This window comes from Chelonia mydas, chromosome 3 (assembly GCF_015237465.2).
Source record: "Chelonia mydas isolate rCheMyd1 chromosome 3, rCheMyd1.pri.v2, whole genome shotgun sequence".
NCBI lineage: Eukaryota > Metazoa > Chordata > Testudines > Cheloniidae > Chelonia > Chelonia mydas.
In genome coordinates this window covers 109648807-109671626 of record NC_057851.1, presented here as the reverse complement: position 1 = coordinate 109671626, position 22820 = coordinate 109648807, and the positions used below count along the sequence as shown (strand labels likewise).

At 38.0% G+C, this 22820-nt stretch overlaps 1 protein-coding gene across 13 annotated transcripts in view; it reads right to left on the bottom strand.

Annotated features, from left to right (window-relative positions):
• Nucleotides 1-913: 913 nt before the first annotated feature.
• TAB2 (TGF-beta activated kinase 1 (MAP3K7) binding protein 2) overlaps nucleotides 914-22820 on the bottom strand; it is a 147012-nt gene continuing 125105 nt past the window's right edge. For 7 of the 13 annotated variants that reach the window (XM_043543114.1, XM_043543116.1, XM_043543113.1 and 4 more), the window contains 5 exons: nucleotides 16915-16941; nucleotides 16370-16530; nucleotides 15507-15600; nucleotides 13963-14043; nucleotides 914-2959 (listed from right to left, as the gene is read on the bottom strand). In XM_043543114.1, coding sequence (XP_043399049.1) covers nucleotides 2814-2959; nucleotides 13963-14043; nucleotides 15507-15600; nucleotides 16370-16530; nucleotides 16915-16941 — 509 coding nt within the window. In that variant the 3' untranslated portion in view covers nucleotides 914-2813. Of the gene's footprint in view, nucleotides 2960-13962; nucleotides 14044-14978; nucleotides 15113-15506; nucleotides 15601-16369; nucleotides 16531-16914; nucleotides 16942-22820 lie in introns of those variants that run through there. The other 6 variants (XM_043543119.1, XM_037894948.2, XM_043543120.1 and 3 more) reach the window with 2 other exon arrangements.

Sequence of the window (22820 nt, the reverse complement as noted above, 5' to 3'; positions counted from 1 at the left end):
ACCAGAAGTAAGCTATCAGGTAGCAGCAGACCCGAAAAATAAATAAATAAAAGAGCAAATACCATACAGTACTGTGTTAAACAAACTACTAAAAATACAAAGGGAAAGTTTAAAAAAAGATTTGACAAGGTAAGGAAACTGTGTCTATGCTTGTTTCATTTAATTTAAGAAGGTTAAACGCAGCATTTTTCTACTGCATTGTAAAGTTTCAAAGCTGTACAATATTAAGTCAATGTTCAGTTGTAAACTTTTGGAAGAACAACCATAACGTTTTGTTCAGAGTTACAAACAACCTCCATTCCTGAGGTGTTCGTAACTGAGGCTCTACTGTACATAGATATAATGATGCTTATATCAATATAGCTTTTCTGTAAATTTACTGATAAAAGCACCTTTAATGTCATATAACCCCCTAGTGCAGATACAGTTATATTGGTATAAAGATGCTCTCTATACAATAAGCTATCCCAGTATAAGCACCTTTATACCAATATAACTGTGTCCACAATAGAGGGCTGTACCACTTTAACTATGTCTGCTGCTTGAAAACTGATATAATTATAGCAGTACAAAACCTATGGGTAAGCCAGCCCTCGACTGGGTATGTCAACTCTGACTGAAAGCAGCTTTACTACTTTCTGGAGCAGGAAGTACTTCTATAGTCAGGACATAATTTTGTGGATGCACTATTTTGGAGCAAAACAAGCCCTGTACACTTTTAACTAATACATAACAGAAATAAGCCATGGAAAAGATACAAGGAGAAGAAAGATGCCATAAAAACAAGTTTTAAACCAACCTTTGGCCCTAGCAAATCTGCATATTTTAAAGCTGTATTTAGCTATTTATCGCTCAGTTGGTTACACTGTTACTCCAAAAGATTGAAAAAGCAAACAAATCACAAAAACAAACATTAGAATATAATTTTTTTTAATTTTTATAAATAACTTATCTGTTACAAAGACAGTTTACCCAGCTAAATCACAAAACCATCAACTCAAGATATCCAAATTAGGTTTTATTAATAAAACAGGTAAAAACTGATTTGTCAATCTTCACATAGAACTGCAGATGAAGCTGAAAAACAAGGCCTCATTTTTATAAACAAAATGCATTGAATGCAAGTGCTTTGGGTCTACTGCCTAATTACCTGGGATTGTCATTTTCTTCCCACATAAAAAATGCAAAGCCTTCAAAACAAAAGGCCTTTGTGCATTCACATAGATCACTTGTAAAATTCCTATTTAAAAATGTCCACTGGCAAATGTTTACAGTGGGTGACAGTCTACTTTATCTCTTGCCTTTTGCTACATTTTTAGCAGTCCCTCCAGCCTCACTTAGTGCTGCTACATTATTATTTACATGCTGTCTTTTTCATGTGTCCTGTAATATAATTTCATTTTCTCGACTTCAGTTACATACGTTCCTGATCACCTGAATATTTTCCTTTAAAAACAATTATCAAAATAAAGAGATGCTGAGGTTGCTTCAGTGTTCAAGTCTGCTTGATTTCTCTTTTCCAGCCTTTATTTCAGTTGTCCTAAATATTGCTATCCTTGTTTTCTATAAATATAAGACTTCACCACCAAGTCAGGTTTAGAAACTGGCTGCCACAACAGGAAAGTATTTAAAGTTCTCTGAACAAACCTGTATGATGCTGCTGCTGTTGATTTTGGTACTTTAGGTACTTCCCCAATAGCTCTTCAAGAGTCTGCAAGATACCCAGCAGATGAAGCAAGCTTAAATTGGATGCTAGTCTGTTGGTGAGTTGAAAGTTTCTCAGTTTGTTTCCTTGTGCCAGACAAAACACCATCTTGTGTCACCCACCGTAAAACTCAGTGTACAGAGTGAACTATATGTATAACTCTTCCAACTTTTCCTGCATTTTTACCAAGCTGCATCTGCAGGTCTTCACAGATCATCAGCATTTACAAGAGCAATGTACAGAATGAGCAGAGGAAAGCTATTTTGTGCATAGTTTCTTACCATTAATGCTCTTATTTTAAGGCATTGCTTCTCTCAGATAAAAGCTTAAAAAAGGGACATGATCGTGCTTAATCACTTAAAAGGGAAAAAAGAAAGTTAACAAAAAAGACTATTACACTATACATACAGAAGTACAAGAAAATAATAAAGGTGAGGAAAAGAAATCACTTAAAGCAGGCTCTAGAGCTATGTACAGTAGGAAAAGCTTTGGGGTATTTCACTGTGTATTGTACAGACAATGCATGCAGTTTTTCCTTTTCATCTTTAGAGGTGATTGTATAGATTCTGGCTTCACAGAGCAGAGACGTTTTCAGGGAAGACAAGGCAAAGAGTACCACTGATTTGTGAAGTTCTTCCCCTATCCATGGGCACTGTGGCAGCAAACAGTTAAACCTTGTTCCTTTTAATTTCCTCTGCATTTGTAGTGTTTCACTGAAAGCTTTGAAAACAAAAAAGCTATCATTCTATTCCTTTCCCCTGTCAAAATTCAGTAGTGACATTGGGGGATAAAGAGGGATGGGGAACACCCAAGCACTGAACACAGTGAGAATTATCTTACTGGGATATTGGTAATACTGTACACGGTTTAGGCAGCTGGCAACCAAGTCTTTCAGCAGATTACCTTTCAGCTGATGAATTTCAACTGCCTTGGACACAACACTGAGGTATTATTAGCTCTGTGGGCTGACATTTAACATTAGCAAACCACCATCTTGTCAAACCTTCAATTTTACAAAATCCTATGAATAAATGATTTTTTCCCCCAATGACAGAACAGTCCATTGTAGGTTTGTTATGGTTTTACAAAAGATAATGGGCCTGTTGGCTTAGAAATGCCTGGGCATTTCACATTGTTCACAACGGTTTAAGGCTGGATGATTTAAAAAAGTACAGGCAGTACAATTCCACTGAGCTCCCTCATCTTCGTCTGTGTCTGGAACAGTCTTTGGTGTTTTGACAATGGACCTTTGATCTGTAGGTGTGAAAAAGAAAAACAATTACTAAACAAGAACAGCAAGGATGAACAGAATTTTGAGCTGAGTTTTGGGTAACTAACAAAATTACCTTGTACCTGTGAAAACTTCACAAGCTGTTCTAAGTGACAGAGAGATCTCTCTCCCGCCTCCCTCTACCTGCTGCCTATATATAGCTTTGCCAACCATATCAAAGGTAAGTCTCCCAACCACTTTTCTGTTCTCTGTCTAGCCTCTTCCTAAATTTATTTGAATACTGCAGTTTTAGCAGATTAAATTAGTCAGTAAAGGGAAGGTGCACACAGAGAAAGGGGTTATTATATAAAGTCACAAGAAAGTCTAATATTTATTTACATTTACAACATGAAAAAGAGGGCATGCTCTGGTCTCTGGGGGACTCTGAAGTAGGATTTAAAAATTTGACCCTGAACAAATGACAACAGAAAAGATCAGCAGCTTTCCCCAAACCAGAAAATGAACAGATAGAAATATCAAAAACAATACACTGCCCTGTTCACAAGTACAGTTCTTTACTGTACCACTCTCTTCAAAAGTCTATATCAAAAGGTAGTCCTTGACGTATGCCCTGAAGTTCAGACTCAATGAAGCATAGGGCTGGAAGGGACCTTGAGAGGTCATCTGTCCATCCCTCTGCACTGAGGCAGGACTAAGTAAGCCTAGACTATCCCTGACAGGTGCCTGTCTAACCTGTTTTTAAAAACCTCCACTGATGGGGATTCCACAGTCTCCCATGGCTACCTATTCCGTACTTTACTTACAGTTAGGAAGATTTTCCTAATATCGATCCTAAATTTTCTTACTGGAGACTACGTCCATTACTTCCTGTTCTACACTGTATATGGAGAACAATTGATTATCATTCTCTTTATAACAGCCTTTAACATATTGAAGACTTACCAGGTCACCCCTCAGTCTTCTTTTCTCAAAATCAAACATACCGAGTTTTTTAACTTTTCCTCACAGGTCAGGTTTTCTAAATCTCTTATTTTTGTTGCTCTCTCTGGACTCTGCAATTTTCCCACACCTTTTATGTAAGTGTGGCACCAAAAACTGGACACAATACTCCAGCTGAGGTCTCATCAATGCCTAATACAGTAGAATGATTACCTCCTGTATCTGACATACAGCACTCCTGTCAATATATACAAGAATTATATCTGCCTTTTTTGCAACTGCATCACATTGTTGGCTCACATTCAACTTGTGATCTACTATACCTCCCTCCCTGCAGATCCTTTTCTGCAGTACTACTGTCTGGCCAGTTATTCCCCATTTTATATTAGTGCATTTGGTTTTTCCTTCCTAAGTGTAGTACTTTGCCCTTACCTTTATTGAATTTCATCTTGTTGATTTCAGACTAATTCTCCCATTTGTCATGGTCATTTTGATTTCTAATCCTGTTCTCCAAAATGCTTGCAACCCTTCCCGATTTGGTGTCGTCCACAAATTCTGTAAGTGTACTCTTCATACCATTATCAACAGTCTTTGGCTATTTAAGGTTAAGGGGAACACATGGGTGGGGGTGGGGATCCAAAGCTGAGGCTCACTTGTGGAGAGCACCAGAGCAAGGAGGGCTTCAGTTGAGTGCCTCCACTAATTGCAATTCCAGCAGAACGACAGAGAAACATGCTGTCTCTCAAACAGCTAAGTTGATGCCATAGGGCTTTATAGATTTTAAAAATCCCATTACCTGGAAACCAACAGGCAGCTAGTGCTGATCACAGACCACTGGTGTTGCACACTTCCAGTGAGATACACTAATTTACGTTACGCACCATCTTCACTTTGTGTGTTAATTTCAGTGCAGCATGGGTAACAGTATTTAATTATATACACATATGCTATACATATCCCACCTCTCAGTATTTCACCCTTTCCTAAGCAGATTCATTTCATTACTACAGATACAAAGTTTAGCTTTTCATTATATGTATAGTCTTATTACTCTCTTGAAATGGCAACGGCAAACACTTTGATAGATGGTCAGACTTCACTATAGCTTGTTAGAATCTTTACTTACTGCTAAAATTTTATTTTGTAACTTTTTGATGTAACATTTCTCAGTTTATTCACAACAAATATCCATCACCACCATCACAGATTCTAAGAGAATCATTTTTCACTTTTGTGAATGGGGAAACATACAAGTGTCTCCAAACACTTACATCCAAAATTCATCATTATCTATACTGTATTTTAAGTGCAAATCTAAACTGTGGAGCTAAGCCCAAAACAACCTCTCAGATTTGAACAACTCTAAATCTTAGGAGTGTTCAACTTAAGATATAGAACCAAATTTTGTAACTGGGCCCTCCTCTACTAAGTAAGTACTTCTGTTATGGTTGATCTTTCTCATTTTAGGAGATGCGAAACTGAAAAGTAAATGAAGGACTAATTTGGCAGTTCTTGAAATTCAATTTTTTAAAATAACTTTTAAAAAATATGTAAGAAACATTTGCAATGTCCAAAAACTCATGTCCTAAAGCCTTAACGGTATTTAAAAACTAGCTGGATTTTAATATTTTATACGGTGCTATTAAATGGCAAAGTTGTATTCTAATGCTATTTAAAAAAACAACACTATTTTCATTGTTCCTGAATACATTTCTATGGTGATTTAGAATCCTAAATAATTCTCATCATTATAAAAACAAATCACAGAACATGATCTGTAAGCATTTTTGCAATAGGTGAGGCACACAAACAAAAACAGTAGTGACTTATAACCTAACCACGATATAGCACAATAGGCACAGTCAAATCTTTATTATTAATTATAATTAATCATAACCCTTAAAAATTCACTGCTTTTGAATTATGCAGATTTAATATATTCTGGCTCACTTTGGGGGAAAAAAAAATCAAAAAAGTTGTGATTTGTAACAGTCACTTCTAATCATACTCAGCAGGCATCTGCTATGGTTTTGGCAGAGCTTAAAGTCCTTGCCCATATGACACTGAAGTTCTCAGAACATCTAACATTTCCCTGTCTGGTCCAACAAGGGGCTACCCCAAACTGCTGAAACGACATCCCTCCACATTGATACAGTTAAGGCATGGTTCAACCTAAACTAAGGCTTTAGCATGGTCTGGTAACAGTTAAGTCAGATCTGCACTTATAAAACAGAACCAAATCTTTAAAGTATGTCTGAACTCTGAAAAGTTACTCTAAAAATAACATATGATTCCATGTTTAGTTCCAATGATTTCCAGATCACATGTTCTCAATTTAATAAACTTTTTTCCTGTTAGCCTTGCAAACTCATCCTGGTCTCAGAAACAAGGTCAGAGTCTTTCCACTTCAAGCATTAGCACTTGTAATAAAAGGTTCTACAGGCTAAATTAGGCCTTCTGTGATACCTATGCAAACTCAGGGTTTTCAGATTATGCCCTCACGTACACCTGTACAACCCCTTTGCCTTCAATGCAGTTGGTACAGGTACAACTAATTTGAACTTTGTAAAAAGTTCATCATTCAGAGGGAATAAAATCTGCATCTCCTGTTTGTACTGGCTTTGTAGGGTTAACAGGAGTAAACTGTAAAACTTATTTTGTCATTAACAAAAGCAGGTAAGACATGGAATACACACAAATCTTAACTACATTAGGAATAAATTATCTGAATCGTAAATGATGCATAATATTAACTTTTCAAAAATATTTAAAACTGTTTTACTAGGGGTTGTAAGGTTTCTATGGCAAATCACTCACATGACAGCTGCTACAGCGATCAGAGAAACTCAGCCCTCTAGGGAAATTAAGCACAACTGAATTGAATTATGGTAAATTTTAAAAAATACCCACCATTATTTAAACACAGAAAATCTGGTTGCTATGCTAACTCTCAGACTGTACAACTAAGCGTTGGCAGTTCTACTTTTGAATATTTTAAAAAACAGCTGACTCACCAAATGTGACTCACTGAGTTTTCAGCCCCAGGAAGCATGAAACCTCTCTCTCCCCCTCAGACTTGGCAGACTAGAATGTTTTAGTCTGCATTCTGAACTTCAGAAATTAACGCCCACTCACTCTTCATAATCCTTTTTAGAGAGGTGTAGCCCATCCCCAGATGCATGCATCTCCTTTGGAAAATGCTCACATTCTAAAGTTAAATGTTATGAATTACTTCTAAAATGCAGAGGCCTCAGTTTTTATTTAAAAGTGTTGTAATAATTTATTTTAACAAATGCCTTATGCTCTTAACAGAAATAGTCAGTTAAAAATATAAAGACGGTATTTTAAACATAACATCTGACAACCAACTTATTTAACAGTTGTTGTTGCTACTTAAATATCAAGGATAATCATGTCTGCTTTTTGCAACATGAACTTAAAAAACAAAAATTAAAAATCAGATTTTTTAAATTTTAACAAAATACATTTAAAAAAATTAATATTTAAAATTAAATTTGAAACCATGACAACCTATATGAAGGCCTAAATTATATTAAAATAATTGAAATTAAATAAAAAACAATATTCAAGTGGTATATGTTTTCTGCTGAAGTTTTAATGAAAGTCAAAACACTGAACTGATAGAAATCAGGCTAAGTATCTGGAATTAGAGTTTAAATACTAAGCCAGCTTTTGATAGCAGTAGCTTCTTCTGCAGATGCAGAGAATATTGTTTTTATTTCAACTAGTTCAGTTCAATGATTAGTTCACTCAATGTACTTTCAAGTGGGATTTGACAAAGCAGAAAAGCTGATTTTCTCACTTCCATTTTATTAATGAGAACAAATGTGAGAGAGACTGAGATCTACCAGTTCTAAAATCTTGAAAGACATGGTGGCCAGAAACAATCAGTTCTATTCACTAAGACTTATTCCTTTGTTTAATGAATCAGCTAGTTCTCAATGCAAAAATATGTTTTGATACACTTACTTTTTTTCTTCTGTATCGAGTATGCTTAAGGTAGTTTTATTTAACTAATAAAAAATTTTAAAATGCTATTCTTGTGGATTTTAATTGAATTTCAATTTCCATCCAAATGCAGCTTGACACAAAAAATAAAAAATTAATAATCATCTAGTATATAAAAATGAATCATTCACCATTTTTCAACAATCAAAGATATAAAAATGTAAAATCTGAATAAATGTACATTAAGGTAGATAATTGCTTAAATAATCGTATAGACATAGTGCATTCTCCTGGTTAGCGAAAAAAGTAGTTCCAAATTTAGTGTAAGGCTACATTTAGTTGCAAATCAACGTGTTTTAATGGTTTCCAACCAAAGAGAATCAACCTTTCTTTAGGGAAATAACTAAAGTTTAAATGCAAACCAAGATTAAAAATCATCATTTAACTCAAGATTTCCTGCTTGCTTATTTAAATCATCATTAAAATCAGTGATTTAAATCCATTCTCCCTGGCTCTTTGCTATAAAAGTTTTCATTTATACTCTACCTTATAATCCTGCTATTAGTCTTTGGGCAAAATATTCAATGACAACAAGGCAGCTCATCAGAGAACCATCAGAAAAGTATGCTTGCAAAGTTGAGCTACTTGACTGCTCCCAGGAAAGGTGAATATTATCATATCTACAGTGCCATTACCTTCCACTAGTCTAGAATAAGTCCACTTCTTTGATACAGGTACATATGTATTTGGCATGCTGCTAAAATAGCTCCTAGTTTTCTTTAGTAATATGTGCCATACACACTTTACATGATTTCCCAGAAACTTTTGAACTGTCAGAAATGAGTGCTTTGTCAGTGCCAAAATTCTTTGATTAGCCTCTTCTCAAATAGTATATAAAGCAAGAACCTGAAGGAAGAGCTTCAAAAGCTCAGAAGCCATTAAGAATACCCATCACACATGGAGATCACAAGAAATTTGGCATACCCTCCTTGGAATTCTGTACTAACACTGTTCTTTTCTAAAGCAACATGTTTTCACTAGGGGCTGTGATGAAGCCACCTAGCCTAGTTTACTTAGAACTATGCAATAGATTAAGTAAATATAGATGACCAACTTAAAAAAAACTAAACATAATCCAACCCATGTATTTTTCATAAATAAATCTATTTTAAAATACTAAATGTAATCATTCCTCTGTATTAATTTCTTCCCTCCTTGAAAGTGTGAGAATGTATACAATGAAACGGAAAAGGAAGGAAAGCAAGCAGAGGTAGGATTTACTCTCACTGACTTTCAGTGAGAGTTAGGTACCTAAGACTATGTCTACACAGCAATGTAAGACTAGGGTTAGTAACTCGAGTCAGCTGAACCGTGTTAGGGAACCCTGGGCTTGAGCATTTACACTGCATTTTTATCCTAAATTAAGAATGTTCTGACCCATGCTCAAACCTAGGGCACTGCTGTCCACAAAGCAGTGCACGGACCCGAGTCAAAGTAAACATATCCCAAAGTGCCTAGTTCTCTCCTTCTCCCACCTGCAATGTCGACACTCTAGCCCTAGGAATGTGGTGCACAGTGGGAAAACTCTACTGCCCACCCTGTTTCCTAACTGTAATGGTCCTACTGATGGGACTGTGCCCAAAAGGAGCACGTGCATATAAATGGCATAAGTAGCTCCTTTGGTGGCTGTCTCAGTAGAATGACTGCAGTTTGAGAAGGATTTATGCTGAACTATCATCTAATCTGAGAATTGGGCTCACCAGCTCTAGGCTGAGTCACTGCAGCCTCCCTGCACGAAAATGCCCCTGTGCACCTGTTCTGAGGATAATTACGACGTCTCTCTCCAGGGCTGTCAAGCTATTAAAATGAAACTTTGCAATACTTAATTTTTAAAATGGGATGTTCAATGAAGGTGTTTTTGTTTGTTTGTATTTTTATTTATTTTTGTCTGTTTTGAAATTTGACATAAAATGAAGGTATCAGAGGAAAAACACCACCCCCCCCGCCTGGCTGCTGCTGGCTGCAGAGCGGTGAAGTGCATCCCCAAGGTTTGAGGTACAGTGTGCTCCAGCACCCCCTCACCCCCCAGAATCCCTTATCCCTGCCCAACCTCAAGAGACAGGGATAAGGGATCCGCGGGAGGCTGCAGGGAAGTTGTGGGTAGAGTTGCCGATTTTGGTTGGACGTATTCCTGGAGGTTTCATCATGACAATCTTGAATTCCTGGACACTCCAGGACAATCCTGGATGGTTGGCTCCCACTCACCGTGCACATTGCCCTGGCGCCCTTGCACATGCAGCCCCAGGGAGGGCGGGAGCAATGGCCAGAGAATGAAGCAGGACCAAGCAGCTGCCCTGCAGGGAGGGGGGTGGCAGGGCTCCTGGCTCAGCATAGGGATGACTTGCAACATCCCAGCACCCAGAAGCCACCTCCTGCCTGTCAACTTCACTCCCTGCTCCATAAGAACGTAAGAACAGCCATACTGGGTCAGACCAAAGGTCCATCAAGCCCAGTATCCTGTCCTCTGACAGTGGCCAATGGCAGGTGCCCCAAAGGGAATGAACAGACAGGTTATCATCAAGTGATCCATGCCCTGGCACCCAATCCCAGCTTCTGGCAAACAGAGTCTAGGGACACCATTCCTGCCCATCCTGGCTAATAGCCATTGATGGACCTATCTTCCATGAATCTATCTAGCTCCCTTTTGATCCCTGTTATAGTATTGGCCTTCACAACACCCTCTGGCAAGGAGTTCCAGAGGCTGACAGTGCATTGTGTGAAAAAATATTTTCTTGTGTTTATTTTAAAACATGCTACCTATTAATTTAATTTGGGGCCCCTTGTTCTTGTATTATGAGAAGGCGTAAATAACACTTCCTTATTTACTTTCTCTATACCACTCATGATTTTATAGACATCTATCATCTCCCTCCTTAGTCGCCTCTTTTCCAAGATGAAAAGTCCCAGTCTTATTAATCTCTCCTCATACAGAAGCCGCTCTATACCCCTAATCATATTTGTTGCCCTTTTCTGAAAATTTTGCAATTCCAATATATCTTTTTTGAGATGGGGTGACCAGATCTGCACGCAATATTCAAGGTGTGGGTGTACCATAGATTTATACAGAGGCAATATGATATTTTCTGTCTTATTATCTACCGCTTTCTTGATGATTCCCAACATTGTTTGCTTTTTGACTGCAGTTGCACATTGAGTGGATGATTTCAGAGAACTATCTACAATGACTCCAAGATGTCTTTCTTGAGTGGTAACAGCTAATTTAGACCCTATCATTGTATATGTATAGTTAGGATTATGTTTTCCAATGTGCATTACTTTGCATTTATCAACATGAAATTTCATCTGCCATTCTGCTGCCCAGTTTTGTGAGATCCTTTTGTAGCTCTTCGCAGTCTGCTTGGGACTTAACTATCCTGAGTAGTTTTGTATCATCTGCAAATTTTGCCACCTCACTGTTTACCGCCTCACTGTTTCCAAATCGTTTATGAGTATGTTAAATAGGACTGGGCGCAGTACATATCCCTGGGGGACACCACTATTTACCTCTCTCCATTCTGAAAACTGACCATTTATTCCTACCTTTTGTTTCCTATCTTTTAACCAGTTACCAATGCATGAGAGAACCTTCCCTCTTCTCCCATGACTGCTTATTTTGCTTAAGAGCCTTTGGTGAGGGACCTTGTCAAAGGCTGTCTGAAAATCTAAATACACTATATCCACTGGATTTCCTTTGTCCGCATGCTTGTTGACCCCCTCAAAGAATTCTAGTAGATTTGTGAGGCATGATTTCCCTTTACAAAAACCACGTTGACTATTTCCCAACAAATTATGTTCATCTATGTGTCTGTCAATTTTGTTCTTTACGATAGTTTCAGCCAATTTGCCCAGTACTGAAGTGAGGCTTACTGGCCTGTAGTTGCCAGGATCACCTCTGGAGCCATTTTTAAAAATTGGCATCACATTAGCTATCCTTCAGTCATTTGGTACAGAAGCTGAATTAAATGATAGGTTACAGACGACAGTTAGTAGTCCTGCAATTTCACATTTGAGTTCCTTCAGAACTCTTGGGTGAATACCATCAGGTTCTGGAGACTTATTGCTGTTTAATTTATCAATTTGTTCCAAAACCTCCTCTAATGATACTTCAATTTGGGACAGTTCCTCAGATCTGTCACCCAAAAAGAATGGCTCAGGTTTGAGAATCTCCCTCACATCCTCAACAGTAAAGACCGATGCAAAGAATTCATTTAGTTTCTCCGCAATGGCCTTATCGTCTCTGAGTGCTCCTTTAGCATCTCAGTCGTCTAGTGGCCCCATAGGTTGTTCAGCAGTCTTTCTGCTTCTGATGTATTTAAAAAAATTTTGCTATTACTTTTGGAGTCTTTGGCAGTCTTTTTTCTTCAAATTCTTTTTTGGTCTTTCTAATTATATTTTTACACTTCATTTGCCAGAGTTTATGCTCTTTTCTATTTTCCTCATTAGGATTTATCTTCCACTTTTTAAAGGATGCCTTTTTGCCTCTCACTGCTTCTTTTACATTGTTGTTTAACCACGGTGGCTCTTTTTTGGTTCTCTTGCTATGTTTTTTAAATTGGGGTATACATTTAAGTTGAGCCTCTATTATGGTGTCTTTAAAAAGTTTCCACGTAGCTTGCAGAGATTTTACTTTTGGTACTGTACCTTTTAATTTCTGTTTCACTAACCACCTCATTTTTGTGTAGTTCCCCTTTCTGAAATTAAATGCTACAGTGTTGGGCTGCTGTGGAGTTTTCCCTGCCACAGGGATGTTAAATTTAATTATATTATGGTCACTATTACCAAGCGGTCCATCTATATTCACCTCTTGGACCTGATCCTGTGCTCCACTTAGGATTAAATCAAGAATTGCCTCTCCTCTTGTGGGTTCCAGGACTAGCTGCTCCAAGAAGCAGTCATTTAAAGGTGTCAAGAAACTTTATCTCTGCATCCCTTCCTGAGGCGATATGTACCCAGTCAAAATGGGGATAACTGAAATCCCCCATTATTATTATTATTATTGAGTTTTTTATTTTAATAGCCTCTCTAATCTCCCTGAGCATTTGAGAGTCAGTAACACTATCCTGTTCTGGTGGTATGTAATATAGCCCTACTGCTATATTCTTATTTTTCAAGCATGGAATTACTATCTATAGAGATTCTATGGTACAGTTTGGTTCATTTAAGATTTTTACTTCATTTGATTCTACACTTTCTTTCACATATAGTGCCACTCCCCCACCAGCACGACCTGTTCTGTCCTTCCGATATATTTTGTACCCTGGTATTACTGTGTCCCATTGATTATCCTCATTCCACCAGGTTTCTGTGATGCCTATTATATCAATATCCTCATTTAATACTAGGCACTCTAGTTCACCCATCTTATTATTTAGACTTCTAGCATTTTAAAAACTTGTCATTTTTTTGGCTGTCCCCTTTTGCATGATGTAATTGAATGGGACTTTTTTTTCATTTGACTGTTTCTCATCATATCTTCCCTGTATTTTATCATTTTCCATCTTCTCCTTATTAGGACATAGGGAACCTCCATTTATAGATCCTCCCCTAAGGGATGTCCGAATCAGGCAAGCTCCAGGCAAGCTCCACACAGCAAAGAGGAGGAGCCGGTGCTGGGGGAGGAGCAGGAAAGAGGAGCGCGCTCAGCATTTAATGGCGCTTCCTGCTGCTGTGCTGGCTGCCTGCAGCACTGCTCCTCTGCCCCCAGTTACTCTGGGATACATCTGGAGTACTTCTGGGACCTGAGTTAAGCTAGGGCCATATGCACACAGGAAACCAAGAGGGCTCACACCCTGGGTCCTATGCACTGGGACACTGGGTCTGAGCCCTAGATTAGCACATTTGCAGTGTGGACGCACAGGGTGTGTGTGTGTGTGGCTTGAGCCTGTGCTCAGACCCAGACAAATTGCTATGTAGACATAAACTTAGTGGCATTCATGCTTTCGAAAATAGACACCACAATCAATATTCAGATTGAATCAGTATTACAGCATGTGTTGCTAAAGGTAAAATAAGATTTTAGTATAACTCTATTTATGCTAGGACTAAATCCAAACAGTACCTTTGGGTTTTGGTGGCACAGGACCTAGAAATCCAATATTGTCATAAAAATTATGAATAGCGCTGGGATTAAAATGTGGTCCTGAAAAAAAGGTAAACAGTTTTTTTTAAAACAAAAACCTTTGGACATAAAAGCACAATTTTTTTGTAATGGTTACAAATGATAATACTACTATGTACATCATTAGCGCCTTTCACACCAAGATATCAATACACGTCTGAGAAAGATATTACTGGTGGCAATGACAGGCTAAGTAACTTTCCCTCTAAGGTTACACAACAAGTGAATGGCAGAGATGGGAACAGAATCCAGGAAGCTTGATTCAGTCAACAGCTCTAGTTGGCAGACTGACTCCCTAAATAATATTCAATTAAAGCATTATATTGGTAATTTTCACCTGCCTCTTTCACATATTTGGTTTTTTAAAGATAATTATTTTACTACAGTCCAAAGACAGGCATTATTTCCTACGATACAATATGTTTTATGTATTTAGATAACTTACTATACAGAAGCTCTGAGCTCCCTAACCACAATGAAACTCACAATTATGACACACACTTAAATGTATAAAAGCTACGTACAACTTATTGCTGACCTGCTGAGTGGGGATTACTTAATTTGAATTTCCTCCATTTTATATCTTTAACCTCTTAATCCTAATGGTTTCATAAATGTTTTCTCGTTTTAATTTCCTCTTTAAAAAGAAAAAGGTGTGTACTGAAACACATCGGAAAGTTTTCTTCAATCATTCACAACTTATTTATCTTTTTTCTAACGTAAGAAAGCATGCATTACCCTTGAATATTAATTGTCTGCTACGTTTGGCATTTGAAATGCCAATCATTTGAGTTCTACAAACCTTCAAAATAAATCTGATCAAATCTCAAACCATACCCAATGACTTATTTTCTTGGATGTCAGCAATCCTCTCTTTTTCTGTTTCTCAGCTACGTCCAGGGGCTCAAAACCTCACTGTAGCATTATCTTTGCTAAATCCCTATTTTCTTCTTCCTTACCTGCAGATGCACAATCTTGGTCTTCAATGACCAAAGAATCCAAAAGCAACAGGGGGGAAAAAAGTCTTATGGCCCTGCAGATGAGGAGGGAGGACATACTGGAAGCGAATCTGAAGCACAGTTTTAACTACCTATGGTTAGATAACGGACAGAAAAAAGTGAGGAATGCTGGCCATGCATTCCGAGAAACTTTTTTCATTCTCCGTAATTCAAAAAATAGCCAACTAGATTTTTCCAACGTTACAAAATAATTTACTTCTAGACTTATGGCAAGCATGGTGTGATAAATTTCAACACCTGACTTTTATTTGAGGGGGTAGGTAATGGGGAGATTATAAAACCATAACACTGGGTTTAGAATGAAAGTATTTTTATAACCATAACTATATTATTATGATAATGCAAATAACTTATGTGATAGTTTAGTCTGATATTTTATTTGTGTGTCATTGGGCTGAGATGGGGGGGGAATAAAATAAAAAAGGATGTTTACAGTTGCTGATACACTGAGAAAGCATACTGTACCTCTTGCTTGAAAAAGATCAATCTCTTTGGTTAGGCAATCTATGTCTATCTGCAGCTGTCTGTTACAACTTCGCAACTGTTGCATTTCTTCCAGCTGAAAAAACAAATCTGTTAGACTGAGTTTTCCCACTTCAGCATCAATCACCATTCACGTATATGTGGATGTACATTTAAGCTTATTTTTGGATTGGAGATGTATCAGTCACCCCTTTGTCATGGCTTTATTATGAGGTCTTTCAGGCCAAGTACATAGCACACATGCTCACAGATGAATTACTACTGAATTACTGTCCCTTTACAGACTAATAACTGTTTCAGATTCAGTTTATAGATTCAGGAACTGCCAGTAATCCACCACATGATGGCTGGCAAGATACTATGACCCCTTTTCTTTCAAAAATGATATGTTGCCTCTAAAGCGTTAGCTCCCTTTTAAACTATCCTCACATATTATCTTGCTATACAATTGACAAGACAGATGAAGCATGAGAGGAGAAGGTGGTTAGAATGCTGGTGGAAGAAGGTGTGCTATGAAACAGATTGTAAACTTGAGATTCTAGACTGAAGCTCTAGTTATTCATGTCTTTGAGACCTTCAGACTAGCCTACTGAAATGTTGTCTCCATGGTACTATCCTTGAAAGCCACTGAGAAAGTTCAGTTAGTGTGCAACATAATTGCCAACTTAGTGGTTCTTGCTATGTAGAGCATATTATACCTGTTATATCCGTATTTGGAACAACACTAACTACCAATTTAATTCTAGATACAATGTGCCATTAAATAAATTATTGTGCCATTTATTTTATTATGAAAAATCATGCTTATGGTTTGAATTTTACAGCATACAGAGATTTGGACTTACTGAAGGAATTTGGGAAACAGAATTCGATCTTTTCAGGCGCCTTCGTGTCAGATTATTCTCCATTTCATTGACTTCCGATTTTAGTTTATCTAACTTTTTCTTTTGAATCTCGAGTTCACGCTGAAGTCGCTCCATCCTGGCTTTCTGGTGTACCAGTAAAGCTGCAATACATATCAGCAAACAAAGTCCAATTTTAGCTAATTTATTATCCACCATACTGCAACAGTTGATAAATAAAGATGAAAGCTAATATCTTCCCAGAAAAATGATTCCATAAGAATGCTTTTTCATGCTTCTCACAAGAAAGTTTCAGCCACGTAAGACCAGACATCCTATTATACTTCTGAATAAAGTATGAAGCAAGTATTTCATCAGCATTAAAATCTAAAGGGTCTAACATGTTATGTCTATGTAGTATTGTCTGATTTTGTATTGTCTGGCTTTGCAGCTTTGACAAGTTGCAAAATTGGGTAACCGAATAATTCTAATGGTGATCCAATGAACCGTGCGGTATTTGGAAACACATACAAGCACAACACGTTTACCTTTTTTGTACTTTTCACTGCCTGTTTCTTTGTGAAAAAAACAAGAAAAAATTAATCACACAAAAAATCTAAAGGGTCAGAGCAAGAAAATCGACAATAAGTTTTCTCACATTAATAGAAAACAAGTTAAATTTAGCCACATATTACAATTTGTGAAAATAAGCTTTTACAAAACCTATAGTCAAAATTGTAAAGGGAAGAGTAAAAAACAAACAAAAAACCACCCAAAACCAAATATCCCTTGCACTGTATTCGTCTCAAATACCAGAAAATTTTAGACAAACTATGAATACACTATATGTAGTAGATTTTAAAGTAAGGCGTGCCTCTACCACAGAACACACTACAAAAGGTTTTCTCTCCCCCACCCCACTCTCCTGCTGGTAATAGCTTATCTAAAGTGATCACTCTCCTTACAATGTGTATGATAATCAAGGTGGGCCATTTCCAGCACAAATCCAGGTTTTCTCCCCACCCTTCCCCACAAACCCACTCTCCTGTTGGTAATTGTCCTTTAGATAAGCTATTACCAACAGGAGAGTGGGTTTGTGGGGGAGGGTGGGGAGAAAACCTGGATTTGTGCTGGAAATGGCCCACCTTGATTATCATACACTTTGTAAGGAGAGTGATCACTTTAGATAAGCTATTACCAGCAGGACAGTGGGGTGGGGGGAGAGAAAACCTTTTGTAGTGATAAACACCCATTTTTTCATGGTTTGTGTGTATAAAAACATCTTCTGTATTTTCCACAGTATGCATCCGATGAAGTGAGCTGTAGCTCACGAAAGCTTATGCTCAAATAAATTGGTTAGTCTCTAAGGTGCCACAAGTACTCCTTTTCTTTTTATCTATTTCAGTGGTTCTCAAATTGGGGACCATGACCCCTCAGGCGATTGCAAAGTTATTACATGGGGGTCGCAAGCACATGCCTCCCAGCTAGCTAGTAAGTCTGCTGTGAAAAGTGATATTAACAAATATATGCGCAATATCACTTTAAAATAGTGTAAATATAAAAAAATGTGCTTTTAACTTGCGGGGGGGCGGGGAGGTGTCACACTCAGAGGCTTGCTATGTGAGGAGTCGCCAGAACAAAAAGTTTGAGAACCACTGGATTTGATACACAATGAGAAAACGTGGCAATCAATTCAATTTCTATATATATATTAGTTCACATTACAGACTGCAACTAAATACATCACTTTTATTGGGACTATGTTCTGTAAAACACTGAGTATATCTAAACTACTATGTAAATGAGTTGTATTTATTAATAAGTAGTAGTAATAAGGGGCTATTTAAAAAGGGTAGGACAGCAAGGGTAGGACAGTCCCTTACAAGTGAAGGGTCCAGACAGATCTGTGATTTGAATACGAGCTGTAAAAGTAAGTGTCTACACCTAGTCTATGTTGCAACATTCTATTACTATTACCCTACTATTACCCTGTCTGCTTGTTCATTCACCCACCTATTTATCTTGCATTGATTGTAGGTTCTTTGGAGTAAGTACTGTCCTACGTTTGTACGGTGCCTAGCACGAGGCTCCAACCTGATTAAGGCCTATAATTTAATTATTATTAAATACATAGTCATATATAATGTTAAAAATTTTCAATCATGTCATATGTTGTTTGTAAAAGTAGTAAAGTAATTCCAACTGGTGTGACGTGATGCAGCTGTTTCATTCTCTTTCAGTCTGTTTGGTCTGGTTTAGGGCTGCCTTAAGTAATACACTTTAAAGTTACTGTAGTGTGGCTACTAGCCACACCATAATAAAACTGCAACATGCCTTCTGTTTAATATAAAAGTTTCAAGCTTCTCTAAATCCACATGCATAGTCAGATTGGGTTGAAATGTGCTACTGCAATAGAGGGTTCAGAATTCAATTTTGGTTGCAAATATGGAGTCATTTGGACAAGGAGCTCTAAAGATACAGCCTCTCCTTCCTCCTAATTATCCTTTTTTAAAAATAGGCTGGTTTAAACACAAATTTGCACTGAAACAAATGTTGAATTAAAACCAGTTTTGTAGTTCAGTGCAAGTCTGTGTGGACATTTATTTTGGAATAAAAATGTTTAAGTAATAAACTGAATTAAGAAAATTTTATTTATCTTATGCCTTTTTGCAAAGACATAGGAAAAAACACTGGGCACTAACCACATTTATCACTAGACTTCCCCTGATGCGATCTAGTTTGTCACCAAGAAACAGCTGCAAAACCTGACAAAGTTATTGAATTTTTTTAGGGTTAGCGGGGGAGGGTAAAATTCCTAAAATACAGCACCAGGAGATTTTTCACTAGAAAAATTCTTTTATGTGGAACCATACTGACTTTTCCATGGATCATCAGTAGAGTTGAGAACCCTTATAACCACAGCACAGACCTTTAACACTGGAGCTCAGGGAAGTCACTTCAAGTCTGCATAGAAATATTTATCAACCAAGACCATCGCTACCCTATGGAAAAGCAACACATCCTCCCCGCCCCCCCTCCCCCCCCACACACACTGCATCTTGCAGATTAGATGATTTTATGTAACTTCTCAGTTACTTCTAGCAGAGTTGGGAACACAACCCAAGTCAGTTATGTGGCAAATTCAAGTCCCATCCACTCAGCCACACTATCTTTTGAAATGAATCTGCCAAAGCTGAATTCCCCTTGTGAATACTTATACATAATGGCACTACACTGTAGTAATTGTGTGCCTTGAATGAAGGAGGGGCTGCAAGAAGAAAAAAAGATAGCCTTTTGTTAAGGCAACAGACGGGGCTCTATCTTGGTCCTGTCCTGAGCTCTATTACAGGCTTCTTATGTGATGCCGGACAAATCACTTAAATTAGGTCTGTATAGAACACACCTTACTTCTGTGAGATTTAGGAGTAAGAGCAGCCTTATGATTAATACACTGGATTGGGACTATGCAGACCTGGGTTCAATATCTTGGCTTGACCACAGGAATCACAAGGCTTTGTTTTCACTAGAAAAAAGGATGTTCTTAACTCAAGTTAACTAACTTGAGGTAAAATTCCTAGAGAAGACAAGCTAGCAGGTACATACGTATTATGACAGAGACTTTAATTACAGCACCCCACCTCATTCAGCGCACAAGATGGATCTGCTCTAGAGATAATCAGGGTTCTGTAATCAATTAGCTGTTGTCTGTAGCATACCTGGCATTTGTTGCAGAAGCTAGCAGGTGTGTAGTGAATGAGGCAGTGAACTTATGGAAGAGAAAGGATGATTGTAAAATTAAGGCAGCTGAGCACTACCCTGAAAAATGGCTTCTGATCATGTAATTAAAGACCGCATCATAGTGCACACAAAGGGGCCAAATAAGGGTTGCACAGACTATGCAATTTACTAGGTTTTTGAAAAACAATCAATCCATCCCTGGAACTGTACTGACTTTCACATGATTCATCAGCATGATTGAGACCTTGAGATCCATAGCAGATTTCTCTATTACTTGAGCAAATAAAGTAAATGGTAGTAGTAAGCTATCCTCTATGTGGACCAGTCACTAGAGAGACACAGACACTTTGCCAGCATCTGTGGGTTTGCCAGTGGGTTTCACAGTTATTCTGACAGCCGAGGAATACCGAGACTCAGGAATCCTAGGATCTGGAAGGGAATGTGGTTTAGCGGTCTATCCCATTCTGGCTCCTTCCTCCTCTGCTTCTTTCTTTGTTCCCCTTTCCCTCCCAGCTTATAGTCCCTCCTTCCCTGGCCTCTTTGTCCTCCTCTGTTCCCATCCCTGTCCCCAAGCTCCTGCTCCTCACCCCTCTGCATTGAAATCAGGCTGCTTCATCCGCTTCCTCACTTCCTGGGCACCAGCAGAGGAGCATTAAGAACATAGGAGAGAGAGGCTCCCTGTTCTCAGTTCTGGTGTCCAGAGCTGCAGCTGGTAGGGACAATTGCAGGAAAAGTCAAGCTCAGCCCCTGCAACTCCAGAATGGAGCATGTTCAGTAGCTTGGTGGAAATTATTCACGTGTTGTTCAGCTGGCATGCAGGAGCAGTGCAGGGAGGGAGTATTCTTAGTTCATATGCAATCTGTGGAGAATTTTGTTGCTGAACTTTAAACCTCTACTGAGCACGTGAACATGGAGATTTTTCAGAGGCTTTTAACTTGGCCAAACTTGGGTGGAGTTGCATGGTACAGTAAAAGGCACATTCCTGACACCAGGGTGATAGCCCTGCTCAATTTTAAGTTCTTGCACCAACTCCTCCTCCCCATCATGACTTCAGAAGGTACACAGTTGTAGCAGCAAGCCTCTTGAGGTTCTCAAAGACGGAATACACGGAGGGCACGCCTCTATCCCTAGCTCCTGCAGAGAAGGGAAGTACAGAACCCTTCTCTCTACACTAAGTTTCCAATGTTGGGTAGAGACTTCTCAGCTCACCCTCCCAATATCGCTGCTAGCTAAGCTCCTCACAATCCCTTGACAATCCGATCCCTCCAGTGTTACAGGGGTTGCCCTTGAAGAGTGTCAACTTTAAGTCTGACTCTCCATTTCCTGTTTTCCCAAGGTTTGTATTCTGTTTATTCTTCTACTGTTAGCATTCTTGTAAGGGGAATGTAAATAGACTAACACTGAATTTCAAGGTTTAAGTTTTAGGAATTAAACTCTAAGAGCTAGTCCACAGTTAAAATTTAGATGAGACTAGCTATATCACTCAAGAGCATGAAAAATTCACACCCCCTGAGTGCCACAGTTAAACCAACCTAACTCCTTGTGTGGATGCAGCTAGGTCAATGGAAAAATTCTTCCTTCAACCTAGCTACCGTCGCTCAGAGAGGTGAAGGTGGATTACCACATTAATGAAAAAAGTGCCTTCATTTTTTATATAAAGAATATGTAAAATTTTTCACCATCCAGAGACTAAAAGGTAGCACCAAGTTCTGGAAGACAAGGCCATTTTACTGCAGAACTAAAACAAATGTCAAATTTATCTGTAAAAATTGCAAATTTGTACAAAAAGGATAAATCACTTTAGCAAAACAAGTTGCAAAATATACTAGCAATGTATTTTTTTTAAAAATCATTTAAAAAAGGCCAACTTTAACAGCGTCATGTTATTACACAGATCAGCACATTGCCAAAGGTCCTGGAACTCCTTAATATTTAACTGTTCTATTTGGGGTAGAGGAGAACTGTACGAATGTGTTACACTTCTCAACATTTTCAACACCTACTTGCACAGAAGTAGGAAACAGCTTTCTTTGTCTGTAAATTTTAAATCTAATAATTAAACTGCAAATATTTGCATCAACAGGCATTTAATGACTAATAACAACAGGTTATATTCACAAATACATCATGCCTTTGAAATATGATTTTACCTCCTTAGGTTTTTATGATCACACTCAGACTGGATATGGTTTTCAGCTAGCACTATGGGATTTTTAAAAAAATAAATAGAAAAGTAAAACTTAATTGTGCAAAAATCTCAAGCTATTAGAAAAATCTCCCAATTCATCTGTTTACATAAAGGAAACCACTGGCAGCAAATGAGAATGCAACCTGCATCCATGAACATAATTAATATTACACACGTATACGCTTTTGTTGGTGAAGAGGAAAACAAATGTAACTACATTTTCTTCATTTTTTTCTAAATTACATGCAAAAGTATATTACCAACTCAAATGAAGCACTCAAAAGTTAGGAAAAGCAACCTTCATTAGGCCCCCTTGTGCGTACGCACTATGGTACGGTCTTTAACTTACATGATTTTCACAGAACCCCTTCCTCACTCAGTGCACTGGGTAGACGATGCTCACTGAATGAGCTGCTTTCATCATCGTTATTCAACATACGGCCCAATGCCTTACTTACTGTACACTATTCAAACCCTGCTCTGAACAAGGATTTATTAATTTCTTCATGCCCTTTTCTATGGTGCTCA